The sequence below is a fragment of the Mastigoproctus giganteus genome, chromosome 4, assembly GCF_048544385.1.
Source record: "Mastigoproctus giganteus isolate SK-2022 chromosome 4, ASM4854438v1, whole genome shotgun sequence".
Lineage (NCBI taxonomy): Eukaryota > Metazoa > Arthropoda > Arachnida > Uropygi > Thelyphonidae > Mastigoproctus > Mastigoproctus giganteus.
In genome coordinates this window covers 244,385,613-244,401,886 of record NC_143578.1, presented here as the reverse complement: position 1 = coordinate 244,401,886, position 16,274 = coordinate 244,385,613, and the positions used below count along the sequence as shown (strand labels likewise).

The 16,274-nt window shown below is 35.3% G+C and overlaps 1 protein-coding gene across 1 annotated transcript in view; it reads right to left on the bottom strand.

Annotated features, from left to right (window-relative positions):
- LOC150087585 (dystrobrevin beta-like) overlaps nt 1-16,274 on the bottom strand; it is a 152,181-nt gene that overhangs the window by 60,656 nt on the left and 75,251 nt on the right. Inside the window, exons 8-10 of the mRNA XM_090372149.1 lie at nt 15,903-16,069; nt 13,270-13,397; nt 11,681-11,764 (exon numbers count right to left, since the gene is read on the bottom strand). Coding sequence (XP_090228275.1) covers nt 11,681-11,764; nt 13,270-13,397; nt 15,903-16,069 — 379 coding nt within the window. The remainder of the gene's footprint in view (nt 1-11,680; nt 11,765-13,269; nt 13,398-15,902; nt 16,070-16,274) is intronic.

Here is a 16,274-nt window from a genome sequence, read left to right as displayed (position 1 = left end):
CCATTTTCAAACATCCTTATTTTAATTTTCTGATCCGAATCAATCGCTTTCCTTTTTTTTTGATAGATTTACTAGTACCGCTGACACTTATTCTCTTAGTTGGCACGATAATAACAGTCAAAATGAAATTTTTGTCAAGAAAATTTTCTTTAAGGCAAAAACTCGCTATTATCACCCCACACGAGCTCACATTTTTACTAAAACACATTTCTGGAAGTCGCTACAATAAAACAATAAAAACAATTTGCACTTTCCAGGTTATTGGGCTTTACTGTTAGTGCAATTCATTATAAACAGCTAGTAAACTTGATCGTATTGCATTTGCAATAATACCAATAACTGGAATTTGGTGGGATTTTATATTATTATGGTGAAATGTGTGTCCCTTTCACTGAAATCTTTAATCATATAAAAAAAACCTAAATAAATTTAAAAAATCTTAAAATTCCTTCATTCCTTTTTTAAGCTTGTTATTCCATATCTCGCTTGTGTAATTTGTGCATGCCATGATCATCTTTATTGAATGCTTATTATTATTATTTTACTGTTTTAAATTTTACAATCCTGAAAAAGAAAAAAAATTCAGTGAAAAAAATTAAAGTAAGTTCGAAGTTATGTAAGTTGGGGTCTTACTGTATCCAAAAATGTTCAGCAACCTACATAAAAAATATGGCGATAAATAAAAAAAAAACTTACCATACACTACTCGCACATCCAATACAATGCTTCCCTTTATTATTTACAATTTTGCATATGGTTTGGTCACCAATATTATAATGTTTCATTAAAGATTTAACAGATGTACTGTTTTCAAACTTTTGAATAATTTCAAGTTTTTTATTATTATCTGTTTATTTCTCTTTTGAGACACCCATTAACAGCATGTAGCTAGAGGGTGTGGTTATATTATTTCAGTATTTACAAGCATATTTACATGAACTTAATTATTTCAGTATTTACAAGCATATTTACATGAACTTAATTATTTCAGTATTTACAAGCATATTTACATGAACTTAATTATTTCAGTATTTACAAGCATATTTACATGAACTTATTTACAAAATTTGGAGATGAAAAACACACAGAGCATGTGGTTAATAAATTAATTACTAAGTAGTTTTAATTAATTACTAAATAATTGATAAAAGCTAAATATTATTATATAAATTATTAAATTAGTGTTCTTATTATATTTATACCTGCCGGTACACATTATGAAAGATTTTTGTCCTATACATTTTGTGCGCACATAGTTTCTCTGGATCTATGTTTAAATTATTAAATAACTTAACAGTATTTGCTGAGAAGAATCTCCCCAGAGAGTCCAACTGAGTCAATTAGCACTTGAGACTTGATTCTTCCCTATTTATTCTCGGTCATATCATCCAAGGGCGAGTGATCACATTTCCAACTTTCGGCGCATCTAGTCCCTCCATTGGTAGTTTTTCCAGAGTTAAAATGTTTCTAGTAATGATGATATACTTCTAGGGCAGTGTTTCTCAATCTTTTTACTCTCGTGGCACATTTTCCAAAGAAGAAAAATTTCGCGGCACACCTACGTAGTCATAGAAGAAGAAATTTCTAGATTTCGCGGCACACTTGGAAAATTTTGCGGCACACTAATGTGACGCGGCACACCCTTTGAGAAACACTGTTCTAGGGTATTCCAGGGTTTTTGCTTAATTGAAAGTGCAACTCATTTACATTTACCCATCATTTTTTATAATTTCTAAACAAAAAAAAAAAAAATTTTTTCATTATCCCTGACATAAATAACGAAATAAAATTCTCTTTGCGGAGCAACAGAACACAACTGAAGCGACACACTAAAACAAACTAAACATTTGTTTTGTTTGTTTTTTTTTATTAGTTTTTTTTTTTTTAGCGTCAGGTGCGAAAACAGTGGGGACTGCAAGATAATAATCTCCCCAATGACAACTTTATAACAGCACTTCTTGTTGCTTATTTACGACTTACAAGTAATCTTTTTATACCTATTCTTGTTATTACTTGAATTTTATGATTTCTGGTTTGTTTTGTTTTTAATTTGGAGTCTTGAAGTGTCCCAGTTAATCTGCTTCCTGGTTAAACCGATCCTGGTAAATCAAGAGTCTGCTGTACTTAACAGCCAAGATGCCATGTTATTACATGTTAAATAACACATATCTACATATGCTGTTCACTTAATTGGGTACATGACAACTCGGCGACATTATTATTTTGAAAAGAAAATTATATACATTTTCATTTAGGGTTATATAAATTTATTAATGGAAATTTGTTGTCAAATATATTAGTGCAATATGTTATTTATTAAGAACATACATGTTTATTAGAAAAGAATTTATTGCATAGTTAAGTATACATCTTTCATTTTTTATATAATCCTGGAAAATAAATTAAAAAACTTCAGATCCTTTACTTTTTTAATCCATATTGTAGTTGTAGGATATACCACAAAGATATTCTATTATATTTTGCCAATTTCAGTAAATGATCTTATTTAAAATGTGATGCGGTCAGCTTCTTGATAGTGTGTTCATATCCATGAATTATGTCCGGCAATAATTCTTTCGAAATCTATATTGTAAGTTATTTGAATTTTCCTTAATTCATCTATAAAAGTCAACAAAGTAGGGTGAGCAATACTACTACAAAAAAGCTAACTGTAGTTTGCAATGGCAAGCTCCAGAAAAATTGTTTATTCTATCACTTTCGCTTAATGTTTGTTGGTATATGGGCCAAATATTACAGGGAAATGTTGTTGCAGCTCTGGTACCATTGTTTCTGGGACGTCCTATATACATATTGGTAAAACCATTCTAAAATTGGTTCTAACTCTTCTGGTATATAATTTTCTACACTGTTAATTGCATGAATAATGCCTTCTAGGGGAAACAAATGCAATAGACGTGATCATTTTTGAATGTAATGCAAAATTAACATCCGTATTGTATCTTCCTAAAAGATGGCATGATGGCAAGTGTTTCTGAAGATTTTTAATTAAGTGAAATAAGCAACTGTTAATGTTTACTTTTAGAAACACTGCACAGATATCTTGATGGACTGCAAGTTTGTAATCCACATTTATGCTCTCTGGATTCAGTTGAGGCCATAGTTTACATATCATATTAAATAATTTTATATATATTTCAGCTCTTATCTGGCAGAAAACAAAACAATATAGGAAAAACTGCACCTCCATCTTTTCTAGCTAGTATGAAAATTTTAGAAAAAAAAAAGAGGATAAAGCAAAAAAGTGCCATCCATAAATAATTCCTTCATAGTTCACTCCATGTTGAGTGATATTCCCTACGAAATACCAGGATGCACTGCAGGTTGGACTGGTCTCTTCCTGAATCTGCTAGAAGAAAATGCTCAAAATTTGTTGGACTGCACTCATAACAGGAATACTATTCAGATATAATTGTTGTCTCACAAGATTCTGGAGGTGCCTCCGTAGCCAGGTGGGCAGGAGCGGCAGTGCGTAGCACACGTTTCTTGATTAGACCAGGGTTCGAGCCCGTGACCACCAAATACGGAGGATGCGTAAAGGTCAGGGAATAACCACCGCATATCCCTGCGGCAATATGGCCTTAGTTGCTAATGCTCCAAAAAAAAAAAAAAAGATTCTGGATTGGCCGGTGCTCTTATTAAAGTTTTAGGATTGTTAAAAAAATTCAAAGATGTATACTTAACTATGCAATAAATTCTCTTCTAATAAACATGTGTGTGTTCTTAATAAAAAACATATTATGCTAATATATTTGACTTAACAAATTTATAATAACCTAAATGAAAACATGTATATAATTTCCTTTTCAAAATAATTTTTGTCGCCAAGTTGACTGTGTCTAACTTAATTATCCTTCTTTTTTGAGATATACACTGAGTGATCACTGAATTATAACCACCTACCTAATACTTCGTAGGTCCTCCTTTTGCCCTCAGCACAGCAGCTATCCAATGTGGCATTGATTCAACAAGATGTCAGAAGCGTTCAGGAGGTATGGCCAACCAAGCTGTGTGTAATGTGGTCAGCAATGCAGGTATGGAGGTGATTGGGGTATCCAGATGCCGGGTATACCTTTCCATAGTGTCCCACAAGTGCTCTATGGGATTGATAATGGGGGAGTTCGGAGGCCAATCGATATGCTGGAAGTTAGAACTGTGTTCCTCAAACCATTCCTGCACAACAAGTGCCCGATGGCTTGGCACATTGTCATCTTGGAAGACACCATCACCATTCAAGAAAAAGTAACATAGCAGAGTGTACATGATCAGCAAGTAGTTGAAGATAGCGGAGAACACTGATACGTAATAGTAATAATAGTAATAGTAGTAGTGGCATGTGATGCAAGAAAGCAAGTGTATGAGCTTATGCAGCATCAGCCAAAAAAAAAATAAATAAATAAAAAATATCACACCATTCCCTCCAAATGCCTGTCCAGTTCCTCCTTAAATTTATTTAACCTGTCAACTTCCACAACGACAGATGGAAGTTTGTTCCAGCAATTAACCACCCGCTGACTAAAGGCAAATTTCCGCACATCTATTCTACATCTGTCTTTTCTTAATTTGAATTTATGCCCCCTTAGGTTCGTAATCTGAACAAGTGGAAGGATCCCATCAGAATTCAGTGTGCTCAACCCATTCAAGGCCTTATATACCTCAATCAGATCACCGTGTAGGTGCCTAGTCTCCAGCCACTGCAATTTGCAGAAGTTAAGCCTCTCTTGGTAAGAGGATCCCTTCATTCCCCTCACCAATCTTGTTGCCCTTCTCTGTACACGCTCAAATAAATCTACACACTTCCTAAAATGAGGCCTCCAGACCCGCACGCAGTACTCAAGGTGTGGCCTGACCATTGCCTTATACAGAGGGACAATCACCTCCTTCTCCCTGCTAGCAAAATTCCTATATATCATTGACAAAACCCCATGACCTGCCCTGGCATCATGTCTGCATTGCTCAGAAAACTTCATATCTGACTGCACAATTACTCCCAGGTCTTTTTCATTTTCTACCACCTTAAGTGCAGTATCACACAGTTGGTACGTTTCTCTGGGGTTACTTCTACCCATATGCAGTACTTTGCATTTGTCAAGGTTAAATTTCAGTTGCCACTTCTTAGCCCATCTGCCCAAATTATCTAGATCCTGTTGCAGTAGCACACTGCCATTACTGTCATTAACAACCCTGCCAACCTTTGTATCATCTGCAAACTTCGACATTAAGCCTGATATACCTTCATCAATATCATTGATCAATATACAAAACAGTGGAGCTAACACCGAACCCTGTGAGACTCCACTAATAACATTAGTCCACGAAGAGCAGCACCCATTGATTACCACCCTCTGTCTTCTCCCACTTAACCATCCTTTTATCGAATGCAGCAACTTACCCTTAATACCATTCTGCTCCAATTTGTACAATAGTCTTCCATGCGCAACAGCATCAAAAGCTTTCCTGAAATCCAAATATATGATATCAAAATTATTTTTTTGCATCCAGTTCCTTTGTAACCACATCATAATATCCTATCAAATTTGTCAGACAAGACTTCCCCTTAACAAACGCATGCTGTGTCTGAATTTTTGCTGCAGTCTTGTCTAGATGATCCTGCAATTCATCTTTAACCAGTGACTCCATTATTTTACCCGGAACAGAAGTTAAACTAACTGGTCTGTAATTACTCGTGTCACCCTTCGATCCCCCTTTGTGAATTGGGGATACATTTGCACATCTCCAGTCCGTGGGAAGCTCCCCTGAGTCCAAGGATGCTCTCATAATTATGGCTAAGGGTTTGCTTAGTTGCTTTGCCGCCTCCTTTAAAATAACTGGATAGATCCCATCCACCCCAGGTGCCTTCCTTATGTTTAACTTCAACAATTTCTCCTCCACTTTGCTCTCAGTTATTACAAAATCATTAAGCACACTGCTACATGATAACCTTCTTCCATTTTCAAACTGTAATAATTCCTCACGTGTGAATGTAGATGCAAAATACTCATTCAGTTTGTTTGCTATCTGAGCAGGATCATCAACAGTCGAACCATCGATGTCAAGTGGACCAATCATATTCATCCCCTTCCTTTTAGAGTTTATATAAGTAAAGAGATCCTTGCTGTTTTTCTTAGCATCTTTTGCCAAGGATTTCTCGTAATCTGCCTTCGCCTGCCTAATCTCCTTTGTGACCTGATTACAGACTAGCTTATATCTGCCATAGGCTTCTGAGTCGCTTGATAATTTATATGCATCCCATGCATTTTTCTTCTCTGTTTTTTTTTTTTTTTTTTTTTTGGTAGTTGTTGGCGCATAGGCTTCTGTGGCCATAATGCACCTCCCCAGGTCTTTGCACTACTTTGATCCAAGCCCGAGGCGGAAATCGAACCCGCGACCTTTGGGTTGCCAGGCAGGCACTTTACCCACCCGGCTAGCCCGGTCGGCTTTTCTTCTCTGTTACGAGTCTCATTAGTTCATTAGATAACCATTTAGGCCTAAACCCTGAACAATATTTCTTAATTAGGTATGAAACTTTTAGTAGCATCCACAATTAATTCCTTGAATGCTTCCCACTTAGAATTTACTGTTGGTAACATCGTCAGTTGATCCCACTGTACAGAATTTAAAAACTGTCGGAGACCACTGTACTCACCTTTACAGAAGCAAAAATCCTTTCCTTTACCCCTGATGGTAATTAAATCTTTAAGTAAATCCCACATCAGTACACTGTGATCACTGCCACCTAGTGGTTCCTTTATCTGCAAATTCTTAATACACGAATGATCGCTGCTGATAACCAGATCAAGAGTATTACTTTCTCTGGTTGCCTCTCGAACATGCTGCTGCAGAAAACAATCATCCAATAAATCCACAAAAGTCTGACTAGTGTGCGAGTGACCAACCCACAAGTTCCAGTCAATATCTGGGAAGTTAAAATTCCCCATTATAAGACATTCTGATTTACTAGCCCACTCTATTTCTCTGTACAATTGTTCATTGTATTCATTCGAGTCATTAAGCCTATAACACACTCCTACTCTTATTTTTGCTTTCGCAGTGCTTATGTCAGACCAAACTGACTCAACAGTGCACTGTTCATCTATATCAACTGGATGCACTTCTTTTGATTTTATGTTTTTCTTAATTAACAGCATAACACTTCCTCCCTTTCTATCCTGTCTATCCTTTCTGTACACATTGTACTCCCCAAATTCCAGTTCAGCATTCCTTATATCTGTGTGACACCACGTTTCTGCTATCCCAACAATATCCACCTTTGATATCTTGACCAGCACTTCAAATTCATCAAATTTATTTACTATACTTATAGCATTGGTATACATGCTCCTACTCCTATTCCTAGTTATCCTAACACATCCCATATACCCACCTATTTCAGGATGACTGTCATCCGTCCCTGAAACCCCCAACACCCCAGGTCGCTACTTATTCTAATAGAAGTTGTGCAAGAGTCACCTTCACCTCTGCCTACGGCTACTGTTAAACTATTAGTCCTTGTATCCCCCCAAGCTATCAGTTTTCCAACCCACCTAACACTGCCTCGCTAGCATCAGCAAATATTCTTTCACCCTTTCTATTTAAGTGTATCCCATCCCTATAGAAGCAGTCTCTCCTGTTAACAAGTACAGTCCAGGCTGAAAAAAATTCTACCCCTTGAGCCTTGCACATTCTTTCCAGGGCCGAATTGATTGACAAGACTCTCATCATATACTCCCTTCTATCGTGTCTGGGCAGAATTGCAGACACTTTCAAATTCAACCCTAATTCTCGGCTTTTGTTCAACAGTGACCTGTACTTGTTAAGTAATTCTGCCGGTCTCCTACTCCTAATATCATTAGTGCCAACATGTACAACTATATCACCTTTTGTGCCCTTAAAAGATGAGATCCGCTCTACAACGTCATCAACCTTTGCCCCTGGCAGACATACCCTGGACCTGTTCCACCTATCCTTTTTACAAAGCATATTTCCCATTTCCCTGACAATAGAGTCACCAACAACTACTAGTTCCTGTGGGACCAGCGCATTCTGCTTTGGGGGTTGCTGCTGTGTTGCGTGATGACCAAGTGCAAGCTCTGGCGTTGATGTGGGCAGCTGAGAGCTTGATGGGCCCCTCAATTTAGATCTTTCGAGGGCATCCACCCTATCCTTCAAACTCTCATATAGGCCCATAACAACGTTGTTCCACATGCCCCAGGAGTCCAATTTCCTGCCAGTGAAACATGCCCCACACTATACTACCGCCTCCACCGATCTGCACTTTTGATACCATGCATGATCAATCAAGAGCCCAAATCCGTACACGACCATCCATGGTGTGGAGTAAATAACATGACTCATCCGACCAGCACACCTTCTTCCAGTCTTCTAACATCCAAGTTGCATGCTCTTTGCACCAAGCAAGTCTTTTACGCCGATGAACCTCGGTTAGGAGAGTATGCTGTAGGGGTCATCTGCCGGTATAGCCCATACCAGTGCGAGCGTGCAATGCATTCATGCCAGATATTGTTCTGGGTTGGCCCATGTTGTATTAGGTAGTAAACTCTTCAACAGTGCTGTGCCTGTTCACCTTTATGAGTTGTCGGACCTGTCGCTCACCTCTAACATCAACCTTTTCCTGACCTTTGCAGTTTTGCTATCGGGTCGTTGTTTGACCATTTTGATGTCAGTCCTGGTACACTTTAACTATGGCAGCTCTCGAACACCACACCAGTTCAGCCGTTTGGGAAATCAAGGCACCAGCTCGTCGAGCACCCACAATTTGTCCTTTATCAAAGTCCGATAAATCCTTTCTTTTACCCATCATGCTCAGAATTTTGCTACCTACTGAACCAGTGACACCTTATCTACGCTACGTAGGTCAACCAACTCCGCACTCCCATACCTCACGTGGTCAACAGGTCGTATTCATTTTCCATAGGGGTGGTCATAATTCAGTGATCACTCAGTGTATGTATGATAGCATTTGAAAAGTTGCTTTGAAATATCTTTGCTACTGCCATACCCCTTACGTTTACAGAATTGCTTTTCAGTTCTTAGTACACAGTAGTATTCATATACAAGATATATAAATCTATGTGCACTTACAGTTTGCACTCTGGCAGTTGTGGTGAGTTCTTGGTTAGGTTTTTGTTTTGATATCTTTCCCTTTTTTTTTAGTATTTTAGCAGTATCAAAGTTGCAGCCATTCAGACAAGTTACTTAGATTCTTAGTTGCCTCGCTATCAAAATATTGTTTATCAGTGTGTTTCTTGCATTCCTTTTTAAGGAGATTACATTCATGACTGACATTTCTCTTTTTTGAATTACTGTTGGATTATTATGATATTTCACTTTTTTTTTTTAAACCATGGCTTACTTTGATGCTTTAACGCCCCAATATCTCTGTGACCAACTAAATTCCTTACTTTTGGTCTTTTAGCCATGCTGAGCATTATTAATTTAAATATTTTTTACATTGTATATTCTCTTCTTTCTATTTTTGTACTTTTGGATTGTTATTATAATATTTTACCTAATAGATCTCGGTTTAATTCAATGTTTTGTCATCCCAACATCTCTATACATCTAACTAAATTCTTTACTTTTGATCTTTTAATCATGTTGGGCACCATTAATTTTTTTTTTAATTTTTTTTGTACAGTATAATCTATTAGTTTTTACAATTTCTGTTCCCACTGCTTTGGATTCCCATATTTTAAAAGTACAGTATCATTGATGACATTTTGTGATATTTCACTCTTTCACTCTCAGATTTTTAGCAGTCATGTCAGTGGCTTCTAAATTTGTCCCTTTAGGTTTTAAAATATTTTGTCTTTTGCACTTTTACTTCTAAATAATATTATTTCACAATTTCTATACTACAATACTATATTATTTCCATTTTGCAGTTGTTTGCCCATATTATTTACTTCTATCTTAATTTTTATATATTCACACAACACACAGTAGAATCTCATAAATCCATCAATACTGGGAATTAGCCCTTACTGTATTTTTGAAACCTAACTGTAGAGAACTGGCTATTTAAACATGCCAAACTGCTTAGGTGTTTCAACCCAGCGTAGTCAATTAGACTGCAACATTTTCAATAAAACAGATTAATTTTTCACAAGTGGTCAAGTAGTGTGATTTACTGCAGTTTGTCCCTATAAGATGAATAATCATATAATGCCTCCTCGTCCAACTAATTATGCTCAAGAAAATTTCATGTGGCTGCTGCTTGCACTACAGGCATGATTAAGGTCAATGATATGCTATTATTTCAAAACTGAATATATTCATTCTCAGTTTGAAATTATAGCATATTACATCATACTTTATTCATAAATTCTAAATTATTACTATTCATACTTAATATTTTTTCCTTTTAATATCTAATTATGTATTGTAATTGTGGAGATCACAACAGAGAAACATAAGCACTCCAAAGTTCCCCTAACAATTTCCTGGCATCACAGTATCCACCAAAGTTTGATTATCGATGAACCATTCAATCATATCAAATCATAGCATCAGTTTGGGTAACATTAAGAAACATGCTGTTTTAGGATGCTATAGCAAAATTCTTGTAATTGTACATATTTTGCAACAGTCAAAGGCTATTCATAATGTTTGGGCTGAAATTTTTGAATTTGATATTATAATTGGACTAAATAGGTTTTATATTGGACATTTAGGTTTTATAATTTCTAAATTTAAATTTTCCCTAATCAACTGCTTTTGAATCAATGGGAGAGTGTTTCTAGTCCTCAGTTTCAGTCTAAAAATATCACTAGTGATATTTTTAGACTGAAATATAGTACTTCTGAAACAAACACAAACAAATTTTAATTGAATAAAAAAATATGCAACAATGGTTGTATATGATGTTCCCTCTTCAGAATGTGCATTTAGTTCTGCAAAACAACTGTCTACGAGAGTAACTATGTGTCGAATCTTGTTAGCCTACCACTGTCCCCCCCCCCCCAACAAGTAAAATCAGTTTGTTTCAGATATATACCTATGACATTTTTAGACTAAACTGAGGATGGAGAACAACTTTCATGCTGAGAAAAATAAATTAGACAAATACTTAAGCATCAAATTCAAAATTTTCTGCAAAAAAAAAGCCTGACAATGGCCTAAACCTAAAATAAACAAGAGAAAGAGAGACCCCAGCACCTGTTAATTGAAAGACCCTGTATAATAATTCAATAATAAAGGTCATAGGGTTACATTCAATGCAGACATTGAAATAATTTGAAAATCGCACATCTCTGCATTTATTTTCCACCTCTGAGGACAGTTCAGACAATAAACAAGTAACAAATTAGCTTTTCGGCAATGCCATTTACTTAAAAAAGTATTAGCCACAGAGGTCATCCTGTGAATAATGACATCTTTTTAATGTAAGCATAAGCCCAAGTCTTGACAGCTATCACTGACTCCAGTGACTGGCTGCTATCACTGGAGGGATTACATATTCTCAAAGGCAGAAACTGAATGAAAAGAGTCAGAAATTTTCAAAATAAAATAATTATTAGCAAGTTGAAGCAAGCACATTCCACATGCAGAATCAGTTTAATATAGTGCATTAAGAACACATCAAAAATTAAAATAATTCTAATAATTTTTGGTGTTTGTTAATCAAGGTTTACCTATTTACCTTTTACTAGCAACAAAACTATCAACAGAATAGACGTCGTAAGGTTCAAGAAATCCATTATGGCTAGGAAGTGGTGAAGGTGGCCTATATAAGAAAACAAAAATACATTGAATACTTTTTTGCTTTTTATGAGTACATGGACAGCTTGGATTTAGCATCTTTTATCTAATAAACAATACCAATGAAAATATTAGCCTACCACCTATCCTTTGACAGATGAAAAATTATACTTTCAGCATATCTCTCAACTGGTCAAATCCATGGTGCTTGTCACTTACAGCAAGTAAGCTGCCAAGTGACAAGCTTATTTGCTCGCACAGTTTTCCCACCAACAGGCAAACCAATCTGGGAATTCAGTATTTTACAAATTGTAACATTATGCACTATGATAAAATACAATAGTTTGCTAATCTAAAACTCCTCTAACTGCTTAAATGCCTCAATGTAAAATGGAATAGTTTTTTTTTTAGACATTAATTAATCAAAATTATAAAATAATAGAGCTGTTATGCTATATGTTAACAACTAGTAAAACTAGTTGATTAACAAAGTGATCTGTGTTTAACTATATAAGTAAACAAGAACAGAACCGTAAGAGAAAATATGAACTGCATGAAAAAATTTTTTAAAAAAATGTCAGTCACAGGGCTTAGGCTGGAATTGGTCCAAACCTCACAATATCAGCAAGACTCAAACCAACCCCTTCTAATCAGGTGACAAGTGCTACTATACAGTAGTGCTTGTCACCATATATTCATGTAGGCTAAATCCATTCAAATAAATCCATGTAGGCTAAATTCATTAAACTCAAAAACATATATATACAGTACATATATCTAGTCACCAAAGTTTATTTAATATTATTATAAAAACGTGCTGTACTATGAAATAAAAACATTAAATGTAATACTGTAGTTTACTACACTTACCAGTTGTGTGGAGTAGAAGAACTTGAAATTTTGTCATTTCATATAGTGGCAGTGGAAACTGAATAAAGCTTATTCAAATTCTAAAGCGCTCTCAAGTACCATTGCTGAAAGGTTAGATGATTCCCTACTGATATCTGACAAGCTGGCCAATGGAAGGTGATGGAGAGGAAAATTCTGGCTACCTTGTACTCTCTACAATGTGAATCTTGTAAAGGGATATATAAACTAGCTTTTCAGTTTCTTCATAACAGCAGGAACTGTAAACATGACTTAGGTACAGCATTTCAACAAGTTACTTCAATGATCATAAAAAGTGAACAAAAATGCTTCATACATTTTCAGTTTTTCTATCTGATTGTCTTATACTCTATTGATAAATGGAAACAAAAGCAGCTTCATCATTAGGCATGAATTAAATTTATTTTTATTGTTAATTAAAATACTTTAGTTGACTGTAAATACCAGCTGACTGAGGCAGTTATGTCACTGGGTTGCAGATAAAAGCCTAGTTCAGTGTATGCCATCCATTATTTCTAAAATCCATTAAATAAAGGATTTACTATACTAAAATACCATAGAATTATAAAATAAATTAGAAATATAACTTCATTAAAAATTAATTTTAAAAAATTTATTGCAAACAACAAAAAGCACACCTACACAATGTGGGAAAGATTGAGTGTTTTTTCTGGTTCATCAGGAAACCTAGGAATATGACTTAATGGCTTTTCAGGTACACAACGAAATGACTTCCTGAGTGAGTGGCCTAGCTGTTTACTTGGTGATTTCTAAACAAGAGATTACACATGCATATAACAAACTTTAAAATCAATGAAAAATAATCAACTAATAAATACAACAAATGAAAGTAATTACAAGAAATTCACAAAGAAAAGGCAACAAATTTTATATGGTGCTTTTTCAACGGTTTGATATGCAATGGCAGACAAAAAAAAACTGCATCACTTGTGAATTTTGCAAATAATGTGTTTTGCGCTGCATTGTGGATTGCAGAAATATTCAAAATGCATTTGTTAGGTGGGATATATATCTCTGTGAATGAAATCAAATAAAGACTCCACCTGATATACCTAATTGCAATAAATATCTTCCCAAAGGGTAAAATTCATAATTAATAGAAATATGAGAAATCATGCAAATGGCAATCATGACAGCCAAACATACATTTTATTGCATTTATGTGTACAAACTGAAATGACAAGTTAACATAATAGTATTATGTACTGTAAATCAGCAAAATAAGTCCTCAATATTTTGCTGTTCCTTCTAGAACTACAATTAGTCTTGCAATGATCTGGCACTGAGTTAATCAACTTCTTGATATATGGTTGCACAATTTCATGGTACCACACCCTTACAATGCTCTCCTGCAGCTGAATCTTACTTGTTGGCTTCTTCTGAGCAATTTTAGATGACATTATGTACCAGTAATTTTCAATAGGGCTCAGATCTGAATTGTTGCCGGGCCAGTCCAACACTGTAATGCCAGCATTTCTTAGGTATGACTGCACTTTAAGGGAGAAAAACAAGGGGAAAACATTGGTGTAAGTATGTTTAAAGCCTTGTGAGACAAGAAGACAAAGTCATCATTAAATCTAAATAGCATAAAACTTATCAATTTTGCTGTGTGGCAAGGTGCCAAGTCCTGTTGAAAAATGCAGTTTTGAACGTCTGTGTGGTGATAAACAGGTTTCAAGCACTCCTCCAAGATAGCAGTGTAGGTTTCTGCATTCACCATTCTGTTAATAAACTTAATTCGCCCTATCCCTTTGCCTGTTATGCATCCCCAGACCAACTGATCGGCAGGGAACTTTACAGTTGGTGTTATGCAGCTAGGATGGTATGCCTCCGATTTTCGTCTTCTGACATATCGCTTACCATCTGAGCCATGCAGATTGAATTTCAATTCATCAGAAAAGATGACTGTGTCTCATTGCTCTTTTGTCCATGAAAAGTGCGTTTTAGCCCAAGCAAGTCACTTCTTCCTCATTTGGTGGATCAACAAAGGCTTCTTCTTGGGCCGATAGATATGCAGACCACATTCCAAAAGCTGTCTTTGGATAGTTTGTGCACTTGTTTCAACACTAGAGGCCATCTCAAAGTCCAGTTTTATATCAGGAGCACTAGCATGGCAATTACGAAGGCATAGCCATTTCAAATATCAATCTTGGGAAGGCGTAGTTACTCTCTTTGGGCCTGATCCAGGTCTTCTCTTCACATCACCGGTTTCACGTTTTAATTTCAGTACCTGGGGATACTGTTGACTGATGGCAGCTTATTTTATCAGCGATAGAATGCGTAGAAAGCCCTTCCTGAGACAGAGCAACAGCTACACTTTTTTTCTTGGTGTCAACTGAACATATGGAGTCATGCTTACACCTCCGCAAAACAGGATACTAATAAGTGTGTATACCCTTCCAATGCCGTATTTATAGAAACAGAAGATGCAATACCTTGCAATTACTGTCTGTTGCAATAGAAGCATTATCTGACTCAACACCTTTGCTTTGCAACAAACAAAATGACTGTACTCAAACAATATCTTGTACAATTCACTACAAATGTTACTTTTTTTTTAAGGTGATGCAGTTTTTTGTCCACCACTGTATAAAATTTTTGAATCTGTTAATCTTTCCTTGGAACTTTAAACCTAAAATAATTCTTTTCTAAAGAATTATTTAAGGCTTAAAATTTATCCAATTAGATAAATTAGAGTTAAAATATATAAAATTATTAAAACTGTCCATTTTTTTCCTGCAATGTCAACAATGAGTGTTAGATCAAAGGAATGTGAACATATAAAAAAAACACACAATCTTAAAATAATATTTTGTACAATTATAATGTTATCCACAAATAATTTATAAGACTGGAGATCTGATATATAAAAATTATATAATCCAGACATCCAGCTGTTTAAAAATACTCTGAAATTAATTCAAAAAGCTCTTAGCAAATCTTATGGATATTGTAGGCAAGAAAGTTGCTTATTAATTTAAACTATTCAAATATTCAGCAAATTATTTAGAAAAATATATAATTTTTTTATGTTAGCAGATTTATGATAGGTTTATCATTTTTATATGTATCAAAAATGAAAATAGCTAATGCTGCCCTAAAAAGTGTTGCCTGAGATGATAACCTCTCCAGTTTGCCCCACTTCTCAAACCTACATTTTATTTCAGTAGGCAAACTGTCTCAAAAATATTTTAATACTATACTGCAGTTTGACCATCAAATATCTTTTGTAGTTCGTAAAAAGGCATACGTACATAATTTGTATATTCTTTCATTTCATGTTGATTAGAGTGGTTTCCAGAAGTCCGACCTCTCCAGAAACAGTCTTGGCAAAGCTGATAGTTATAACACCGCTGACATTTATAACGAAAACCTAGAAATGATTCCCTGTTGCAACCATCACATTGAACAGGATGCAGTACTGGAAAAAAAGCAAACAAAAATGTTAAAAACTAAGGGAATACTTCGAAATCTTTAACAATAAAAATATATTAGGAGATTTTCTAAAAACATATGATGTAATTGAAGAGTATTTATTCTTAACTTGGGCCATTAGCAAATATAATTCACTGAACTGATCATCAATAAACCAAATGAAAAGCTCTCGTCATCTTAAAGCTTCCTGC